Source organism: Etheostoma spectabile, chromosome 9, assembly GCF_008692095.1.
Source record: "Etheostoma spectabile isolate EspeVRDwgs_2016 chromosome 9, UIUC_Espe_1.0, whole genome shotgun sequence".
In the NCBI taxonomy this organism is placed as follows: Eukaryota; Metazoa; Chordata; class Actinopteri; order Perciformes; family Percidae; genus Etheostoma; species Etheostoma spectabile.
Window position 1 is genome coordinate 20,567,685 of NC_045741.1, and position 21,807 is coordinate 20,589,491.

Below are 21,807 nucleotides of genomic sequence, written 5' to 3' on the forward strand. Positions count from 1 at the left end.
CCCATTTTGGGCTGCAGCGACAAATCATAGGATGCAAATACACCTGTTTTTGAAGGTCAAATTTGTCCAGTGATTTAAGGTTTTTGCTCAGAAAAGTTTAGTCTTATTGAAGGCTGAGCCATCATTGGCTAAGTTAAAATTGTTTTGTGTTGTTAAAGAGGCCTCTTTTCATATTGGCTTCAAAACTTTATAAAAACCTGAATAATCACTCAAATGCTGACCTTTTTATGAAAGGAATTAATCATTTCAAATGGCTTCTGCTGCTTTAATTAGATTATTTTTACCCACAGAAATGCTAACAACCTAAAGGAACTGAGAAATGATTAAATTGAAATACCCATCGCTGGCAGCGAGAGGAGAGAAGCTCTGCTTGTCATTTAGAGAAAAACCACAGCATTCATCCACCCTGCTATTATTATAATTATTATTACCACATCAAAACACATATTCCCTTTTAGCCTGCACGTGTTTGTTGTTGATGAGAGGAGGTTATAGTGGTCTAGGTCACAATGTTATGTGTAGGCTGTGATGTATATTTTTTGAGGAAACAGGCTTGTTTTTATCTTTTTAGAATATGTTAACTGTCATATTTCATAATATAGATCTACTTCACTAACGTAAACATTCCTGGCAGGTGTTGTGGGAGGTCCAATCTTGTCCATCTAGACAATTAGCTCAACCAATAAATTGACTGATGCAACAGTTTAAAAAATCGTTTTTTAATTGAAATTCTAAACTCCAATGTGACATTTTGCTGTCTTTCTCTGTTTTAAAATAATAGTAAATTGAATATCTTTGGGACTTAGACTGTTGGCCAGACAAAACAAGTAATTGGAACAGGCCCTCTTAGGCTCTGGGACACTGTAATTACCATTTTTCATTATTTCATGTTATGTTAGTTCATGACATGTTATGAACATTTAAGATAATTCATTAGTTACTTGAAAAAATTATTTCTAAATTAATTAATTATAAAAATAATCGTTATTGGACCGTTATCAGTTGATTCCTGTGTTCCCTACAGTATGGTCTTCAAATTGTGATTTAATAAGGACCAGGTGTTAGGTTGTTAAAGTTTATTAGCGCTTTCTTTGGCCATTTTTAGGCCTTTATTTGGATAGGACAGCTTAGACTTGAAAGGGGAGAGAGAAGGGGTAAACCTCTATAGATGGGCACCCGCTCTACCAGGTGAGCTAACCAGGGGCCCATCAACCAACACGAACACCATCAACAACAATCCATTTTAACTTATATATCAATGATGTCAAATGCTAACTAATACACTACTGTACAATACTGCACAGAGCGATATGTTCAAATGTCATGGAAAGCTTATTAATATTGTATATTATGCTATAGATAATAATAAAAATACTTCTGTTTTGTTGTGTTTTACAATTCTAAACATCCTGTTCTCACTCCGAACACTTAAAATACGGACGTTTGGGGAGTGGCTGTCGACGTCTGATGCGACGAAAAAGGCGGCCTTTGGCGCGTGTGTAGAACGTACTGGGGAGGGCAGCATCTAGACAGGGTATAGCAAGTAGGATGGAAGGGAGAAATAACCGTCCCGTTATTGCCTCATGTCAGGGAAGTTGCTTTCTTCTTTAACCGACCCCTTATTCCCACGTGTCACAGAACCGTAACCCCACCCACAAGCTTTTCTTTAACCTAACAGCGTCAAAAGAGACGGCAATAGTCCTGACCAAGCCCATGAATTAAAACGACAAAGGCATCTGACCATGCGTCAGTATTTTACGAGATGGGAGTGAGATTGTGTTGTTCTGAAAGACCTGAATTCAACAAATCAAATGTAGCTCCATCCAAACAGCTTCTCGGCTGACTGGTGCATTCAACATAAATGCCAGCTGAGCTGTACAAATATAGTGTGCTCTCTTAGAGACATGGGACCTGAGGACTGGAGGAGAAGAATCTCTTGACAATTTAAATGACATTCATAAATGCACATGCTCACAGTGGATGATAACCAGAGAAACACTGCCAGTGAATAACAATTTTTGGGATGCTTGCGCAGCATCGATTGGGGGCATCTTAGTTTTACAGTTTGCATTAAACAGAGGTGGACTGTTAAACCCCTATAGTCTATGGAAAAAATGATGGATGACCTTGGATTTCCCCTTTCTGAGCAATAAAATGTTATCTAAATGCCTTTTCTTAATAATCACTATTTATGATATGACTGACTGGAAGTCTGCACTAACAACGGAGCAGTATGCTGGACATTGAGAGCATACTGTACCGTAACCTTTACAACAAAATATGACATGTTAAGTTGTGAAATTAGAACATTATTTGTGATAAACTGCAACCAGCTTGGCCCTTAATTGACTCTGTAAGAATTACAAAAACAGGATGTATGACACAGAAAGTTGCTGCTTTACCAACTGAGCAGATGCAGCTCTTAGGGTAGGCCTAATACATTTTTGGAACGTATTCTAAAGTTTTTGTAACCACGCTAGCTGCACTAGGGATGGCCAGGTCGGTTGGTTTGTTTTTAAGTTGGTCCACCACTTTTGAGTGAAAAATCTCAACATCTACTGGATGGTTTGCTATGAAATGTTGGTAACATTTCCTCTAGTGCCACAATGCAATTGACATTTGTGGTTTTCAGTTAAATGTTTCCACATTTATAATGTCAATAGTGTTGCATTTTTTTTTTCTTTTCCTTTTTGTGGGCATTTTAGCCTTTTAATAGACAGGACAGCTGTAGACAGGAAGGGGGGGGGGGGGGGGGGGGGGGGGGGGGGAGAGAGAGAGAGAGACATGCAGCAAATGGCCACAATTTGAACAGTTCAAACCCTGTGCCGCTGCGTTGAGGACTGAGCCTCTGCATATGGGCGCCCGCTCTACCAGGTGAGCTACCCAAGCACCTGGGATGATGAATTTTTGTAGGCCGACTCAGAAGTATCGCCCTGGTTCCCTTGACAAAAAGCCAATGTTTTTTTTCTGTTGGCTTTTGGATTATAGCACAAAAAGATTTGTGGCAAAACATTTATGATACTTACACGTTTTTTTCAGCAAGATAGTCGTCAAAAATGAACACCACTTTCGTGTTCACTAGAAACAAACAACACCACCACTATGCCAACTAATTTCCAGGTTTTACGCCACATTCCTGCAGCACTCTAGTTGGAGGGAATACTAGGAAAAATAATTTAGACATTCATGTTCAAAAATTTACTTCATCCAGTACTCTGGTTTAATTACTATCGAATATCTGAAAAACTTGAATTGAGAATTCCCTTATGATAAGGTGACCAGATTTCTCAGACAAAATCCGGGGACATTTTCAGCTCAGAAGTGTATTTACCTCCAAAACAAGTAATGTTTTTATTTTTGTAAAACTTAAAAAATATCCCCAAGGTATGATCCTAGACCCACCCCTGCTGCTACTTCCTACTCCACTCCACTACACCTCAATAGGGGTAGTACGTCTAATATTTCAGGATAAAAATCCTCCTTATACTTCAAGATAAAAAGTCCTAATATTTCAAGATAAAAAGTCCTAATTTTCAAAATAGAAAGTCCTATAGTCAAATTTTCAAGATAGAAAGTCTTATATTTCAAGATAGAAAGTCTCAATATTTCATAATGTGTTGTTATTTACTGAACTACTGACAGCTTTTGCTTTACTGCTCAAGGCTTGTTTCTGCAACAGCTCATTGAGAATCGATACAACAAAAACTACTGAGGACATATTTTCCTCTGACATTGATCATATTAAACAGATCGCTGCAATGTAAGTTAACAGGATAATTGTCCAGCTTGTATTTACGTTCATAAAAGTGCTTGTTTAGCTGCTAACAGACTCAGATTAATATTCTAATTGTCTGACAACATTATGAAAGGATTTCTAAGGAGGTCGACCTTTCTGTTAAAGATTAAGATCCTTTTAAAACATAAAAGTCCGCAAAATTGCGTTCGCTAAACGCACCAGACTCCATGTAAATAATCAGTGATTTTAGCATCGTAAAACACGGCTTCTAAAACCTCTCGAGCACCGCTGGCTCTGGCTGCCTGGAGCCTGCGTGTGTTGGATGTGCGATTATTGGCTACGTTTTGTCAGTTTTTTCTTTCTATCATTCCAATTTCGGGTCTTTCAGTCACAGTGAAAACCGGGGACATTTCCGGGGACAGATCCAGCCGGGGACAGGTAGCCAAAATCGGGGACTGTCCCCGGAAACCGGGGACGTCTGGTCACCCTACCTTATGACAGCGTCAGCTTCCCTCTGTGAACTAACTTTAGCACGGGAACACGCTAAACTAAGATGGTAAACATGGCAATTTAATACATGTTAACATTAACATATTTGCATTGTCATTGTTAGCATAATGACATTAGTATTTTGCAGAGGATACTGCTGTATGTGTTTACTGATGTAAAGCCTCACAGAGCTACTAGCATGACTGTAGATTTACTGAATGATTGACTGACTGGCAAAGTGACTTGTAATCGCTGTTGGGCACATCAAATAACTGCAAAACTGTCTGTCAGATATGTAGTTTTCAAATCTTTTTAAATCTAAAAATTCACTGTCAGTTTTCAACAGATACACCTAAAATATGGCTATACATCACTGTTGGCAGTCTCATAATGGAGGACAATGAGCTATCTTCACTGCACACTATGATCAATGTTCTTCAAAGCACTTCCTGTGATTGCCATGGGGGCCAATTTTAAATAATGGTCTTGAAATGATGAGACCTCTGCATTTTCCCTCTTCTAATCATCCAGAAAATGGGGACAGGAAATTTACCACATTCATCTGGGGAGATGCGTTAGGCACTTTGGTAGCAGGTAGCAAGCAAACGCCCATTATGGGTTGACTCTTAAGCCAAGAGAGCAGCCTCCTGAGCTGTTTGCCCATTAATCTCACTATAAGGAGGTTGCTGTTTTCCCCATCTGCTTTTGTCCTCTTTTGCTCCCCTTTTGTTATACCTTTTTTTTTGCTCCAATCCTATGCAAATCACTTTGGCACTTTAAGGAGTATTGTAGAAAATTATGTAATGGAAAACTTGAGCTAATTGTGTCGCTTGGGCTTGACTCCAAGAGATCTCTCAGATGTTGTTGTTAAGGGAACCATGTACCAGTTAAACTTGACAGAGCTTTGAAGGCGGGAGGTCGAGGTGAGGACAGAAGGAGGTGGAGAGGATGGAAAACACTGCATAAAGGGAAAGGTGGATAAAAAATATCAAAGCAGAGGACTTACACTGGAGGCTATGTTAAAGATAGTTAACTTGAGAAATAATGACAGCTAATATCTTTCAGAATGTTTAGATGGCATTTGGAATATTTTGGGTCAGCAATTATACATTTAACTCTTCAGAATCAGATTTTTTTTTTAATCCAAAATAGTATTTTCTTGATTCTGATGTCAATGTTCTCTATAATGCAGCAATTTGTGTACTCATTACAGTTGTGTCAAAGCTGTTGTGGGTGGCAATGTACTGTTCAATGTACTCCCACTGGCCTGTATACTGGAGTTCAGTTAGTTTGGTATTTTATGACTCATCATAATGTCTTATAATGTCTCATAATGGAATTGAAATTGTTAACAAGTAACACAAAATGTTCTACTATTGTGTGTTTTACTTCTTTAAAGGATAAGGGTGACACTAGTCTTTATGATCTTATATTCAGCAAACCCCATGAAAAGACCAACAAAGCAATAGCCTGTCTCCTCATCCTTTCCAACATTCCCTCCTCTCTGTGGCACTCAGCTCCAAGCCAATAATTTAGGATGAACATTTAAAAAAACAGGTAACATATGTATGTTTGTTGGGGACTATTTCTAGCTGCAGAGTACTTTTCTAAGAATCTACGGCAATGTGGCAGGGCTGTAGTACTCGAGTCCGGGCTCGAGACATTATTCTATTGTCTCGGACCTGACTTGACTTGGCCATAGATAGATAGTAAGAGGATGGCTGGTTTAATGCAGCTTCCTTGGTCTTTGTTCTGTTTCCTTATCTTCTCAGAGAGCTTGGTCTTAGCAGAGACCCCTGACTCTGTGAAGCCCAATAAGACATTGCATGTGAAATTGGGCTTTACAAATAGACTTGATTTGACTTGACATGTGGCGTGAGGAGCCAGAGCCTGTCACTTAGCCTCTGCCACTTGCTAAGTGACATCAAGCTGGGACACATTGCCTCTCAAACTGCAGCCTCAGCCACTGGAGAGCACTGTAGCAATCATGGGTTTGGTTCTAAACGTGGAAACAATGTCACGTTACTAGCTTTAAACTGCAGTTATTTTAAATGCCTTTATTTTCATGAAAAGGGGGCCTTTAAGCTTCTACAGGAATCAAAATGAAATTCTTCACATAAGAAAAACAAAACAATAATTATAAAATTACAAAAATAATTTAAAAAAACAATAATTCATTTTGTCTCTGTGTGCTTTACTCAGTTCAGGCATGAAATGTTTACCAGCTGCTCTTAGCAAAAGCAATTCTGTTTTGTAAAAGCTGCTTACTCACGTGTGTGTGTTTGCAAATGCGAGAGTTGGAGTCGCCTGCCTGGAACAGTGATCATGGTCAAGATTTTGTTTTTTGGAAGCATCCCTAGTTTGTTGCTGTGTTTTGAGCAGTCACTTGACAGCAATGTCGCAGGTACTTTAACGTGACTGGACTGACAACAGCGGCCGTTAGTTGTCGTGTTTTAAGGTGTATGGAAGGATTGCAAGAGTATTACGGCCTCTTTTTACCAAAGATTTACCAAGATATTATTTACCAATGTCAAAAATAAATTGTCATCAGTCATGAATGAAGATCTGTCTGCTTTGTTTCTAAAACATTTCATTTCGGAGATACGTTTTAGAATGGAGCCCTGCTATTCTACTGTTATAGCAAAAAGTACTGAATAATCTACAAAAAACACTGTTATATTTTTTATATACTGATAATAATAAATGTAACAATGATTGTTTTGATACATTACAGCATATATTTCCTTTATTGTGTTGTCTTACTTCTGATTTGTTTGTCCTGTTTTTTAACAATATGACTGGGCTGTTGGCTTGGTGGTTGGTTCTGGTTAAAGGCCATTGGTTGTTGTAGCGGTTGACACTTATTAGGCAATCAGTGTGAGAATTATGTGAGAATTATGATTAGACGTAGGTTGGTAAGAGATCCAAAAACGTCACCAATTTGATGAATAAAATAGGGAAGTAGAATCTATTACATCTATTCAATAGTTAGATATGTTGCTGTAGGGACGTTGTTCTTTGCTGATGTGTTCTTGCCATTTTTGTTTTGTAATTTAAATTATGACAGATCATAATTTAAACATTCAACAAAATAAACTATGTATTTCTAAAAATGTGTAAAGTCATATCGTGTTAGTGTGAGCTTTTGCCTATCATTATAATTGAATCCCCTCCACTTGAGTGGGAGCATTATCTTGGTTGTATGACAGCTTTTAAAAAACAGACATTGTATTAGAAAATCAAGCAAGTATGAAGCATGCTCCAGGTTATTAAAACACAGACATATATACAACAGGGCACACACATACACTACATATTGTACAAAAAAACAATCAAGCACAGAGCAAGGAAACTCATTTTGGCATCTGAAGTACCCACTCCATCCAGCTACAACACTAAAAGCAAAAGAGAAGTGAAAAGCTCAGCCGCAGTCATTTGCTGCAGTATTTAGTACACAGAGAGCTCAATAAATAGCTCAATGCCATGCCGTGTGGCATAGCATTGTGGAAATGCATTCATACGCTGTTTGTGCTGAGGATTAGCTGCTTATGAGGTGTAAAAGGTTCATGAGGGAGTTTTTTTTCTGTCCTGATTAGGAATGGGAGAGGACATTGTGTGATCTCTAGTTAATCCCTCCCCCATTCATACCAAAAGCACAATACATGTTAACTAGAAGAGCACAATAAATCTTTCAGAGGCTAATTTAAAAAGAGAAAAGCAATATGGATAATTTCAGCAATTTGAAGCTGCTTCTGTAGATCATAAGATGATAATTCACTTTTTGAGTAAATTTAGTTATGTAGGAGGAGGGTTTTATACCCCATAGAGCAGCTGGAAATTAATTTGTTGCTTCTTTGTTAAATCCAACAGTCAAAAGGTTTAAGTAATAAGTTAGTAGTAGACAGTGGAGGTCAGTCATAGGACACTTAAAGCTTAGCTGTTGTTCAGTATGACCAACATAGGAGAAAGTTCCGCTTGGAGGCAGGGGGTAGGGCAGGGGGAGGGCTGGGTGGGGGTGGGGGGTGTTTCTGAAATGGTTCTGCCCACCTTGGTAGTCACTGTGAGGAGGGGCTTCCCTTCTGATGACGCCTTACTTGGTATCTCCTTCAGGACCATGGCAACAGTCTTATCTGCAGCCCTAGAGTCTTTCCCCTACAACAGTGAAATCAACAATGACTTGTGTCAGGACAGTTGGACAACTCAGTGCTTTTTGCCCCCGTCCAGGGCATCTTACAAAAAAGACTTTACCTTATGATGATGGAAATACTGCGTGGGGCTATCTACTGTAACAACACATCGACTGAAGACATTTCCACAAGACTATGGCAATGAAGAGAGGGTTACTGCACAATGTAGAGGGTTGACTGTAGACAGTGATGAACGGGGTCGTCCACAGCAGTACTTAAGTACTTATGATGACAGAGTATCACACAGCACTCATTACACAGACCATATTATTTACTAAGACTTATGTGTCTGGCAGATAAATGTCTCCTGAACAGCTGGAAGTTGTCATCTCTGGATGTGCTGGCATGTTGGAATCGCTAAGATAAAGGTAATTGAAAGGTTTAAACTTCAGTACTGAAAGTGATGCAATGTGATGATTTAGTAAACTGCAGACGGTTTTCATGTTGACTTTTATGGCAGAAAACCAGACATTCATTTACTTCTTCACTTACCCATAGTTGGAAGATAGATTATATTGTACGTTATTAATCATTTTATGACACAGATGTAGCAGGATTATGATCACACAGGAGACTACACATTTCATCTCAGAAAAGAACTCATCCCCTTGCAATTAAATGTGCTGACCAAAGAGAGACAAAACTGCTGTTCATCACACTCAGTTTCTACATTTTGTAGACTCAGGGAAGCTGCCTGTTCAGACGCATGAAGTGCACTGGAAGCCTTTGAGCTGAATCTTATTAGGGCCTTCCACATTTCCACATGCCAGAAAAATGAATTAGGCATTTCTTCCACTGATTTCCTCAGCTAATCATGTCACAAAATGCATTTGCCTTGTCTGGTGGGAGTTCTCTTGAAAGCATAATGCCCCTATTAGAGTCCCAAAAGCCACCTGCGCTCACTCTCTAGCTTAGTTGCACTCAGTATAAATGAACAACATCCATTGCCAAGACAACACCAGTAGCAACTCACTATTCACACAGCAAGAGATGATTCTCAAAAATATTAGTTTTTAGTTGTTTTTCTAAATGGCAAATGATGCAATTTTAAAAGCCCTAAATCCTTCTGTGCCGTATGTGCAGATGTTGATTAAGACAACAGTGTTGAGGATATCTTTCACTGGGCACACAGTTAGTTTGAATTGGCTTACAGTCTTGGCCCACCTGCTGTTGTTTTGTGTCAACTTTTGCTGAATTGGCTCTTATATTTCTAGGAATGAATATAGATATGTTTGGCAGTGCACTGTGGACAGTAATCGAGAAACTTGATAGCCTTTATTTATTAATTAATCCACAATTTTGTTGTCCTGATCAACACAGCAGTTTGAAACCTGGACAATAAGATAACTATATGCTAAAAACAAAGAGAATGTAGACAAAATGTATTAGTAATTGTTTGATTCTGATTTCAGTGTCTCAGCAAATGAAACAATAGATATTCATTAAATAGTGGTTTTCCCTAATACAGCAGTTTAAGATTTGGTCACTGTGGGGCTGTTCTGGAAGATTAAATAAAATAAAAACAAATTATCTTTAGCAGATGAGATTGACGGCATCATTATCCAAACAGTTTAATCAAATAATTAGTTGCTGTTGGTGGCAGAGGACATAAATGACTCAGAAAATCAATTTAAAATCTCCCAGCCACCACATTGGGTTCACCGCTCCAAAGAAATACATTTACTGGAAAGTAACACAGGTGTTCATATAGATAGGTTTTCAGTTTCTTAAGATTCAGTGTTAGTGAGTCTGGAGAGAGTTTGTTCCACATGCAAGAAGTTGTATCTATTCTGGGCAAAAGCATCATTACTTGAAAATGGTCTTTATAACTGCCATTTTGCTTTCATGCTGGAGCAGTGACCTTGTTGGGTGAAGGAGGCAGCAGGGCTTCATTGTGACTCAGTTCAGACTCGATCGTTTCATTGTTTTCTGCTTTCTGTCTGAGTTGCCGTTTCAAAGTCCTTGTCTACATAAATAACAATGATGAATTCTTCAGCTGAGGCACTAATGATAGCCTTTTTCCATTCAGAGAACTGTTTTTTTAATGCTAATAGAATGTTTTGGACAGGTCTGTTTTTTTTTTAATTTGCCAGCAACTTTAAAAGCTCCCCAATGTTACTGAATTTTCCTACAGCCACTCTTTGATACAAGTCCTGGCAAACTTCTCAGTAGAAGGACTTCAAAACCGAGAACATAACTTTGTGGAGTAAGCCCTTTTCAGACATTTCTGGCTTGATCTATCTGTGATGGTTTTTTGTCATGATTCAGACATACAGTAGGCGTTACATCTGACCAGGCACAGCTTTGGTCATGACCTGAAGGGTCTGGTATCTGCTTTCCATCAAAGACTACCAGCATTCAACCCAGTGTTTCTAATGTGGGACAGTTTGAGATCAAATCTGAGGAGCTGTGATATCCCCATGAAGCAGTTTACAACAGAAAGTGTTTTGGCACTTGCATTATTAGGATATGTTGTCTTGTGCGTGTTATTCTTGTCCGTCCATTTACACTAAAAAAGAGAGAGTGCAACAGTCAGCAGTATGAAGGATTCACGAGGGAATACCAACTGCTGAAAATCCGGCCACCTTTCTGTTGATCCGTTGAATGGTGTTAAACTGGTGACATTTAAGTCCTACATTATGTTGCAGGAGAGACCTATTTATGTATATAAAATGCCTGGTAAAATACCAGGTTTGAATGTTGAATAACGTCAGTTCCCCACTGTATTACAAAGATTGGTCAGAGCCTGGAGCACAATCTGCTGGCCAGATTGGCTACATGCTGCATCTGCTGGCTATGATAATGCAGCATAATTTTTGTTTTGTCTCTTCTGACAGACCTTTAGCCCCTCACATTATTTACCCTTGGCTTCAGAGAAATTACACACACAATAGCTGGGATTCCTCTCTGCACATGGAATATTGATCAGTCAGGTACGAGTCCATACTTTACGAGCACTTGAGAGGAAAATATGCTGCACACTCCTGGTTACAGTGAGCCATTATGGCAACTAATGTGTAAACTGTAGCATACTAACTGGTACTCAGGGAGCTTTTGTAAATAAGTCATGGTAATCAATCCTCAATACAGGGAGCAGGCCCTTTAACACAGCCTAAAGTTCAAGCTACCGAGCAGAGCTTAATCTACACTCCAGCATGCTAATTGATTGCTGAACCTGCACAGTCATGAGCATAAATTTGGGGTGCAACAAAGTTTCACAGTTTTGGTGGCCAGAGATGCTCAAGCAGTCCTGGTGCAGCTCAAACAGGTAAAGTGTGGTTGAGTTGAGAGAGCTTAAAAATGTATATCGTCTTAAAGATTCACCGCTCAGTAAAGGGCTTCTTTTTGGACCAAATAGAGGTGTTTGTGTTTCTACACTCTTTGTTTAGAACAGAAAGTCCCAGCTCCTAGGTTGAGGAAGTCAAATCTGAGAAGTTGCAAGATGATTAACAAAGTAGGAAATCAGAAAAAGGACATTTCTGATACACAAATGTATGTAATCTTTTTTCCATCTTTTTTCTTTTTTCATAATTTTAAGTTTCAGGCCTTTTAAAATGATTCAAACTGGTCCCACCTCCCAACATATATTATGACAGAATGACGATTATTTTTGCTTGACCATTTTCTAAAGAAAGCCATACTGAGAAACACAGAGTTTTGTGGAGCTGATCGTCTTAATAGCGTTGCACTCTTTGAACTCATTTTGCATCGACTAGAATGTTACCAATATTCATTAATATAAAAAAAGTGACACACTGTATGCTTATAGCTGTTCATACATCACTGCCCAAAAACTATTGGCTAGTACTGTAGTAGTCTTTGCAGCTGTGTCACGTCAAAGATGAGAGCCCTTTTTGCCGAACACAAATCATGTTTCGATGATTACAGCTTGCAGCTGAGGGAAATTTAAGTTCTAGTACAAATAACTGCCCTCTATGCTAAATCTCGTCTCCTGAGGATACATTTAGTACCCACTCATGTACTGAAAGTGGTTTATAGGGACTTGGAAAATGCGACATTAAGTCATTACGAGCCAAATAAACATGTCTGAGCACTAGACGTGATCTAACTCTCAAAGCCTAAAACAGTTTAAAGGTGCATTCAGGACCACAGACAGGTTTCGGTTGGTGATGAAGCAATGCTATTTTGTGCTCACAGGCAAAGTATTTGATTGAATTGCAGTTATTCTAATATGAACATAATTATGACCCTGAAACGCAACATGGTGGATTTGGATTTCTCATCTCTAATTAGTTTTGTAATTCCTTGGTTACCTTATTTTCTCTATGACCAAAATGCAATCGAGGCCACAGAACTAATTAGAAGCATCTGAGTCTGCAGCAAAGTTTTCTGGTTTTAATTGTCTTTTGCGTAATAAGGTCTCATCTAATGCAGCATAATGTAGTATAGGAAAACATTTGTTACAAAGTTAGTAAATTATTCTTATTTGGGTTGTTTTCTAGAAACAGTCGAGCAAGTGAAACACAGGGATTTATACTGCCAACAGCAGTCAAAATCCTAAATACTTTGCCTAGTTTTGGGGAGACAGACACCAGCAAAAGGACGACGGCTGAGCTGTGTGTAGACTTTGAAACGGCAAGTCATTTAATGCAATGATTGGCCAATACCGATGTTCTACCAATAAATCGGTGCATCCCTACAATAATTTTATTTGCACAGATTTGTACAGATTGCTTGGGCAGCAGTGCTCAGCCGGTGATCTGTATAAAAATGTTGCCTGTGTGTGTGCCTATCAGGAATGTCTCCCATAGTACAGACAAGTCTGGATGAATATGGGCTCTGGTGATGCTTTAAATTACATTTAAGGTAATTTGCGGTAAGCCACCCTGTGGCTGCATTTCTTGCATCTGCAGCATTTAATTTCTGGAGGACATGTCAGGCTTCTGCTGTCAATCAGTCCCAAGACAAATACTTTTTACGAGTTTGCTTTTGTTTATTCAGGTGTCACATAGGTGAGATTGGTTTTGTGGAACAAAGACACGACCATTATTGGTGAGACAATCATAAGGAAGAGTTGAAAAAATTGAACCCACAAATGTTTTTGCCCTTTGTTATGGTTTACAGCAGCTATGGAATTGAAATGAGACAATGCAACTTTTATTCTTTGTTCTTGTTTTTGATTGAACCCAATATCTATGGTGTCACAAGTCACAGTTGACTGATTCTCACTATGATAATGTATATATTGCATAGGAGGCATAGCAACATATATTGATTGCCAGCATGTATGAACTTTGTTTACATTTTGTTGAGTCTGTACCATGAACAATAGTTAACAACAGTTAAAATAATTCATTTGAATAACTTATTTGATGATTGTGGGGGTTTAGTCTTAACACCATACAACTATAATTGTTTCCTTAATTGGCATCATTAGAATCATTTCAGCACCTTCACAACTCTTATAGAAGCAACATGAAAAGGTTAAGACTATTTATAACAGTGTTTCATCCAGCATTGATTTATTAGGTTAAGGAGTGGTGTGACTTTTCAATGCAAATTATGTCTGTCGAGTTCCAGCTTTCATCATCATGTGGAAACCCCAAAAAATATAATACAAAATAATAATATAATATAAGATCCACAAGCTGGAATTGTACACATTCTGAAAAAGATGCAAAAGCTCCAGCAAAAAACCTTTTCATAACTTAAGGCGGATCTGGCAATGTTTATCCTATATGCAGTCCCAATTTATTAACCAAGACTTAATTAATTACATTTTCATCAACAAACAAGATCTACAGTAACTTTCCACTATTAGATTTAAGTACAGGGGAATCATTATTCTACTGGTTCCCTGCACACCTATTTTCAGCGGAGCACAACTGGGTTTATTTCATTATGGAGAGGATGTGCCATGGCAGAGCTTTCACAGAAATTAAGTAACACTCTTGGAAAGACAGGACTGTAATACCTTGGGTATGGATGGCGAAACTGTCTTTGAGGTGTTTACAGGCTGCCGCTCCCAAGGACAACCAAGCAAATACTGCTTAAATAGGTATCATTTAGGGTTGAGCGATGTCCCCTAAATTGGCAGTTGACAATGTTAACACTAAAACATATTGATGGATCGTCATCGTCGGCGGGGGTGGTAAGTACTTTTTATTTTATCTCTTTACATAAATATTTATTTCTACTTAAAAACTAATAACAAAAATAACAAATTCAATTTGAATGGTAGCCTATTATAGGTGCCGATACCTCAGTGTTTCAGAGCTGCAGCCCCTATGGAAAATACTGAGCATCCATGTGTGCCAAACTGCCAGTAGGCTACATTCATTTAAAATTAAACATTGCAGTTGTTGCTAAGTAGAGCGTGTGAGTTAAACTTCTCATCTCCAATCCTATTTGTATTTGTGGGAAGTGGCACTGTCCCGAGTTGAAAGATAGCCTACTTTACGGCGTTACTACTGAGTTAATAGACGTATCACATATTCACATAAATCGATGCCTATGATAGAGGAAGACTGACAGATCTACATGTAATAGTTTTTTTTTTTCCAGTTAATCTTGTAATGGATATGTGTGTTGTTATTTAAACAAATGATCGGGGAACTAAATGCCTCTTGTACGCAAGTCTCCTGATAGAGCTCCAGCCAGCTCAAAGGCGGAAAGGCCGACTGGCAAGCCAGCGACCCCTGTCACGTCAGACTGCGTAAAGACTTGTAAAACGGCCATGTTTGAGCTCTACATAGTTGATTTCTTGCATAAAAAAGTTTCAGGAGTGAATTCAGTGATGAAATAGCAGACGGTCAATGTATAAAGTTTCCAGTTGTTGCGGTTAGTGTCGACGAACTGAAGAAGAGCCGGTAATTAACCAGAGTCGTGTCGCTGAACTGGGAAAATTAAGTGCCATAAGTCAAAGAACCGACTCATTCCTGTTTTTTTTTACCTTATTAGCGCCTCCACTGGAGTGGTGGTTGAATCAATCATGAAATGGACTTCCTGGAGCAGCCTGATTGCACTGGAAGAGTTGTAGATTGTACACTGCGCACCAGGCTCCTGAACGAGACTGGATGTATCCGGGCAACCACTCAAATCAAATACAATCAAGCGGTGTCTTGGTTCTTGGCAAGTTTGAGTTGTTAACCAAGCCTTGTTTCTAGTGCATCTTAGATGATTGTGTTCATGGCAATTCACACATCATCGATGGGGAAGTACATCCCATACAAATACACGTCATGTTATCTTAGTAGTTACGTTTGTTACATGGTAGGTAGGCTGTCACAAGGAGACGCGCACCAAGCTACTGAACGAGACCGTAACCATGCCTAATGCATGAGTTACATTAGAAAATTAGAAAAATTAGTTGAATAATTATATCTGGCATGACCAGATAGTTTACAAATATTTTCAATAACAGAAACAACTAAATGGTGGTATACATCTAATTTCATATACTATATTAGTAAAGCAAAGGAATTTCCCCGTTGTGGGATGAATAAAGTATCATCTAATCTAATCTAATCTAGTAAAAAATATATTTTTTCAGGGCTGTGGGTTATGTGACAAGCAGCTCTCAACTGAGACCATTGCCGACGCTTATGCAAGACGCCAAGAACAAAAGTTACTGCTGCACTAGTCTGGACATTATGCCGTGCCAGCGTTGCAATAAAGGTTGCCTAAATGCCATGTATAAGATTAGAAAAGCGCTATATAAATACAGCATTTACATTTACATTTACATAAGTTTGCTGTCAGCTTACTAACTGATTGCACGTTTTATTTGAATTTGGACTTGTATACGTTTTATTCCACATTGTTTAAGTAAAGTAAATGTTCCATAATATGGCTCAACATTTTTAAATTATTTTGGTGTACAGATGAGCAAAAAATTGGAATGGCTGTTACATTTTTTATTTTTTGTGTGTTTAATTTAGCTAATGCTGACCTAACACAAATGACTTTTGAAGCGGTTTCACTGTCGCAGACACATGTTCAGGACTGGAATGAAATCATGACAGTCTTGCTGGAGTTGGGGCTCTTGTCGTCTCAATAGTTTGGTGTAAGGTGGTCACAAAGCTCTGCCTGAGCTGTCTCAGGTCATTCTTTTTCCCTCTTGACATTCTGACAAAATCAAACGTGTTTGATATAATTGTAAATTTTAAATCTTGGTAGTGCAGTTACCTTAGCGGTAGTTAGCTAGCTGTAGTCTTTCAAGTTCTGATCCTCTGTCTTTGCAAAATCATATAGTCTCTGACTAAAACTCAGTGACATTATGACAGATTGTCTTTAAATGTGAGGTGCTGTCGGACTAGTCTTTTTACTCAAGTCTTTTTTAGAGTGCTAGTGTATGGAAGGCATAGGTTTGTTTTAAAAGCCTTAGTTCCAAAAGCCTGGAAAAGATGGCAAGATGGATTATTTATTTAATTAGTATTTATAATGGTGTACACAGCTTTTTATATCCAACTATCACAGTCTGTAACATTTGGAGACATTGCAGATGCAAATACAGCACAGCAGTCGGGACATTTCCAGAATGCAGCACTGGCCTACAAATGTTTTCATCGCTTAGAAAGAAGTTACTTGAGTGAACAGCTGTGTTAAAACAGTTGACATGCAATGATGTAAGGCTGTAGCACAGAGGATGCAGTAGCCCTGAGCTTGCATGCTAATGTTACCTCACATACATGCCAGTTTGAACCTCAGGCCATCAGAAAGTGGACGTGAAAGCATTGTTTAAAAATAAGCTAAAACAAATCCTTGTAGAAGTGTTACGCATCTGTTATTATTATTATTATTTTTTTAAATCATATGACTTATGTCTTAATGTCTAATAACTTCTGAAACAGCTTGGTTACAAAAGAGAAAAAAATGCTTATCTTTATATTTTACAAGATAATTAAAAAAAAAAAGTATTTAAGCAGGACAACAAAAAGAAACTCACTGTCAAGTAGCACTGTGTCACTTGTACAGCGGCTAAGTGCAATTTTGACCTTTTTAAAGGTGGTAATGTCTGAATCACATAGAGCAGTGCAGTGTGCTGTGCAGTTCTTTATGAGTCTGGTGCACACTAACATATCTGCCATCACTACTCTTTAATCTGACCACACACTGTTGTCTGGGGTTGAAAACCTCATAACTTGTCATGCTTTTATTAGAACCAAAAAAATTAAATCATTTTCAGTTTGTTCATTTAAAAAAAAAAAAAGGCATCAAGGGATTTTAAGCACATTGTATACAAATAAATTGCTCTCCAATATGAAAATACAGTATTGTCAATGAATTTATTTTTTAGATTCAGCCATTGGCAGAAATGAGGATTTTAACAATTCACTTGAGGACAGTATGAAAAAAACCCGTTAGTTTTAATTGTATTTATTGTGTAGTGGTATAAGATCCCTTCTTAGTTTAAAGATTGTTGTCCTGCCTTTTAAATATAATAAAGATTTTCGCTGCATGGCTGACTCAAACTTGAACTCAACTTGATTGATTTGTGTAATCAAAACTGAATTACATGATTTAAAAATGAATCTCTTTAGTATATAACAAATTTGATATCACTTTCCTCTTTTGGTTTAAATAGAATTAAATGCTAAATCTGCCAAGAAATTCAACAGCAAGCACTGTCATAGAAATGAGTGATTCAAGACATTTTCTGAACCAAAGAACGCTTCTGAACGCTTTTCCACTGAACTACAAATTACAAATGAAGGCAGAGAATCACTCTCTGATTGTGAGACTATTTCCAAAATGCGAAATAATACTTCATATGGCATCGCTGTTTGTCTTTTATGATCCCTCCATTAATCTTGTTTCGACATTAATCACCCTATATTAATTATTCTCCATCAATTATGTGATGTGTAGCATTGTAACATTTTAATCCAATATTTCAGATTTGTGAGCCTAGCTCACATTTGTCACATTCTCATATACTCTGTATGGAGAGCAACTCAGGCAAATAATATTAATCTATTCCAGGTGTAACTAGATTGTGTGTTTGCATTAGGTGAATAGACAAAAGGCGTGTGTATGTAATCTCAGTGGAGGCTTATGTTGAAACATGAAACACAGGCTGCTGCTCATGAAACATTAACACTGGATCACAGAGCATGTAAAAAGCATGTCAATATAAACTTGGGCTATACAAGGACCTGACTCTAGGGGCAACTGGCGTCCTGCACTAGAGGATGTATGTTTAACTCAATAATGTGTATGCACACTGGCCACTGTATCCACTTGGCTGAAAACACTTGTGAACTGCTGGAAGAAACGGCTCAGGAGGCGTCAGCATCTGTTTAAACAGGGACCACTGGTATTCATTTCAGACAAATTTGGGCCCCTCCCAGTTGAAGTAGTCACACAAGATATTTTTTTTGGCAGTTGGACATTTTAATGATGAGAATCCGATTAGGCAAGAATAACAAGGCAAGTTTCTTCTACTGTGCTTGGTTGAGCACTCTGAGTAGTGGATAACGAATTCCCATTTCTCATTATAACTACATTTATCAACATTTCTTTATATTGTGTAACTGGGGTACTAATGCAGAGCACATGCATAGATTTAACAGTCTGGCTAGAGGTACAGTACATGTAGGGCATGTGTGGAGAACATAATGGGATTTAAAAACTAATTAAACCGTCAGTAAATGTGCATTTTGTCACCCATCATTTCTCTTTTTGTGAGAAACACATCAAACTGTTAGGGGCTGGTATCATTCATATATAGTATTTAATAATGATAACATTGCAGACAATAACCAGATTTCTGGAATACATATGGTTTTGGTTCTGTGCTTGAGTTGCAATTCTGTTCACTCTTATCTTACTAATTGTAACACTTGTGCAAATGTTATTTTATTCACATTCTAAGCTTGTGTCTCACTGTTAACAGACACTGTTAACACATGCTTTTCTTTCCTCATTCCCCCTTAAAGCCGTATTCTCTGGAGACGACTCCACTATCAGGTATCACGGAACCAGATGGGCTTTGTTTTGACTTCCCCAATTTTAGTAGGATAAGATTTATTCTTTCCTTGGACTCTTTAAATTTCTCTTCATGTCTGTTGGCACAGGTGTGGGATTGGAGCTCTATCCACAGCTTGCAGCACTGTTTTGGGAGATTCTCAATGGTCATGTCAGCCACAAGGACAGGAAGCATGCTTTCATGTGAGTGGCCATGGCCTCCCTCAGCACACAAGCAAATCAACCTGTTGTCACCTATTAATCATTAAAGCTATAGGACACTCAAAATCTTAAATTTGCAATCATACTATATAGGTGTTACTTGTGTCACCTTGCCATCAGCTCCAGGAATTATCTCCTCGGCACGTCTCTGCTGTTCTTTTACCTTTTAATTTTTTATCTTCTTTTCCTGGAATCCAAAGCAATTGTGTATATCTTCAAATTAAACATACAAGACTTTCAAGCATGGACAGCTGCTCCTTTTGATTGACAAGTTAATTAATTTAGACCTGAGAGACCTTGTCAATCGAGCTGTAATATTATGCCAAACAAGACATGTGTTGTCGAACTAAACAATTTCTAAATGGCTTGCAACAACAAAGATCACATTTTCAATGTTAATAGCCCTTGATAAACCTCAGATCAGTCCTTGAAGAGGGCTCCTTCCTTGCTGAATCACATGTTTTACAACATGATACTGTAGCTGTAGCTTCTACAACCTGGCTTTACTCTGCCACCATACCGCTACACCCTTACATACGCTATGTCCCAATTCATGGGCTGCAGTCTTCGGAGGCTGCATTTGTAGACAGATTGCGTCACACCGGCGAGATGAAGGCTGTCCTATTTTATTTAATTTTGAAGGCTCCTTCACATGCTCATACAAATTTTTACAAAAAAAAAGGTTTTAACAACTCACTGTAGCTGCTGTTGTTTCCGCTTGCAGCCATCTTTGCCAGTCAAATAGAGTCAATATCTGAATGCAAATGAACGGACTCCACAAGAGGAAATATCATTCTTATATGAGAATCCTTTTTCAAACACAAGGTCAATATTGTTTTTTATTAACGTTAAAACAACAAATTATCCGTGCATTTATATGGAAGTAAGCTTTAAGAGATTTCCATCTTTACTGTCCTCCCTCGGCTATTTTTGACTTGCTAGATGGACGGCAACTGGAAAAACCAACAGCTACAGTGAGTTGTTAAAACCTTTCTTTTTAGTAAACTCTGTTTACACAAACAATATTCTCAATGCTTGAGTTCATGTGTAGAGACCCTGGTGATTCTTTGAGCAAAGTTTCATGTTGTGTCACCCTTCTTAGTGTTTGAAAAATAGTAAATTTGATGCTATCATAGAAGTGCCCCTAGCACTCCTATTCAAAAGGCCATTTGACCAAAAAACGATAGTACGATAAATCTTAAAAGTGCCTCCTCCGTACTAATTATTCTTTTAAATGAAAGTTTGACTACAGTCAAAAAAGACCCTAGGTTGCATCCTACACGAAAGGATGTATGTTTTACTCATTAATGTGTATGCACACTGGGCACTGTATTCACTTGTGAACTGCTGGGAGAAACGGCTCAGGAAGCGCCGGCATAGGTGTATATAAAGGAACCATTGGTATTCATTCTAGAAAACTTTGGGCCCCTCCCAGTTGAAGTACTCAAGTATTTTCTGAAGTTTCTTCTAGTGTGCTTGGTTGAGCACTCAGAGTAATGGACCTGGAACACGACCTGACCATGAATTTTCAGGTTGGCTCTTGGTAAGAAAACAATGGAGAAACCAGTATTAGACAAAACAAGGTTCGCTCTACATGAACCACAGCAACAACCAATATAGGACCAAAAAGTAATCAATAAGATGGAGAGTGGTATGATAATTAGATAGATAGATAACCTTTATTATTAGACTCACGGCCCATATAAAAAAAAAAGATACAGATACACAAGACAGACACCAATTAAATAAGACAGCTATACCAGTAATCCCATAAGAGTGACTATCGCAAATCACTGAACCTTGGGTCAATCAGATGTGCAATGGCAGAGTTACAAGAAGAATTCAGGCAACCAATACATTTATACATCAGATTCCTCAGTAAAGCAGAGAATGTGATAACTCCTGCTTGACAGAACAATTGACTTGCACTACACCACCTAGGTTTCCTGAGTAGAATGCGCAAACAATCATTAGAAGCGCCCCGCAGCTTATTGAAGCTTGCCTTTTTGAACTTGACCCACAAGGGGGCAGTGTAAAAAGCAGTACAAAATGCTTTCAAGAGGTTTATCTTGACAGTATCAGAACACCAGGGGAACTTCCTGGCAAGCCTGTTAGCCTGTATATATAACATGCGACATGCCTATACATGTCCTCATCCTCTGACATTTGATCTGTTAAGATGTGACCTAAACACTTAATTTTACAACCAACAGTTAGCACTTGCCCTGCCAGATGGAAAGATGG

General features: G+C 38.3%; 1 protein-coding gene across 3 annotated transcripts in view; it reads right to left on the reverse strand.

Annotated features, from left to right (window-relative positions):
• pex5la (peroxisomal biogenesis factor 5-like a) overlaps positions 1-21,807 on the reverse strand; it is a 102,856-nt gene that overhangs the window by 54,468 nt on the left and 26,581 nt on the right. For 2 of the 3 annotated variants that reach the window (XM_032525253.1, XM_032525252.1), the window contains exon 2: positions 8,273-8,377. The exons of the other annotated variant lie outside the window; for it this stretch is intronic. In XM_032525253.1, the coding sequence (XP_032381144.1) occupies positions 8,273-8,377 (105 nt within the window). The remainder of the gene's footprint in view (positions 1-8,272; positions 8,378-21,807) is intronic. 3 annotated transcript variants of the gene reach the window in all.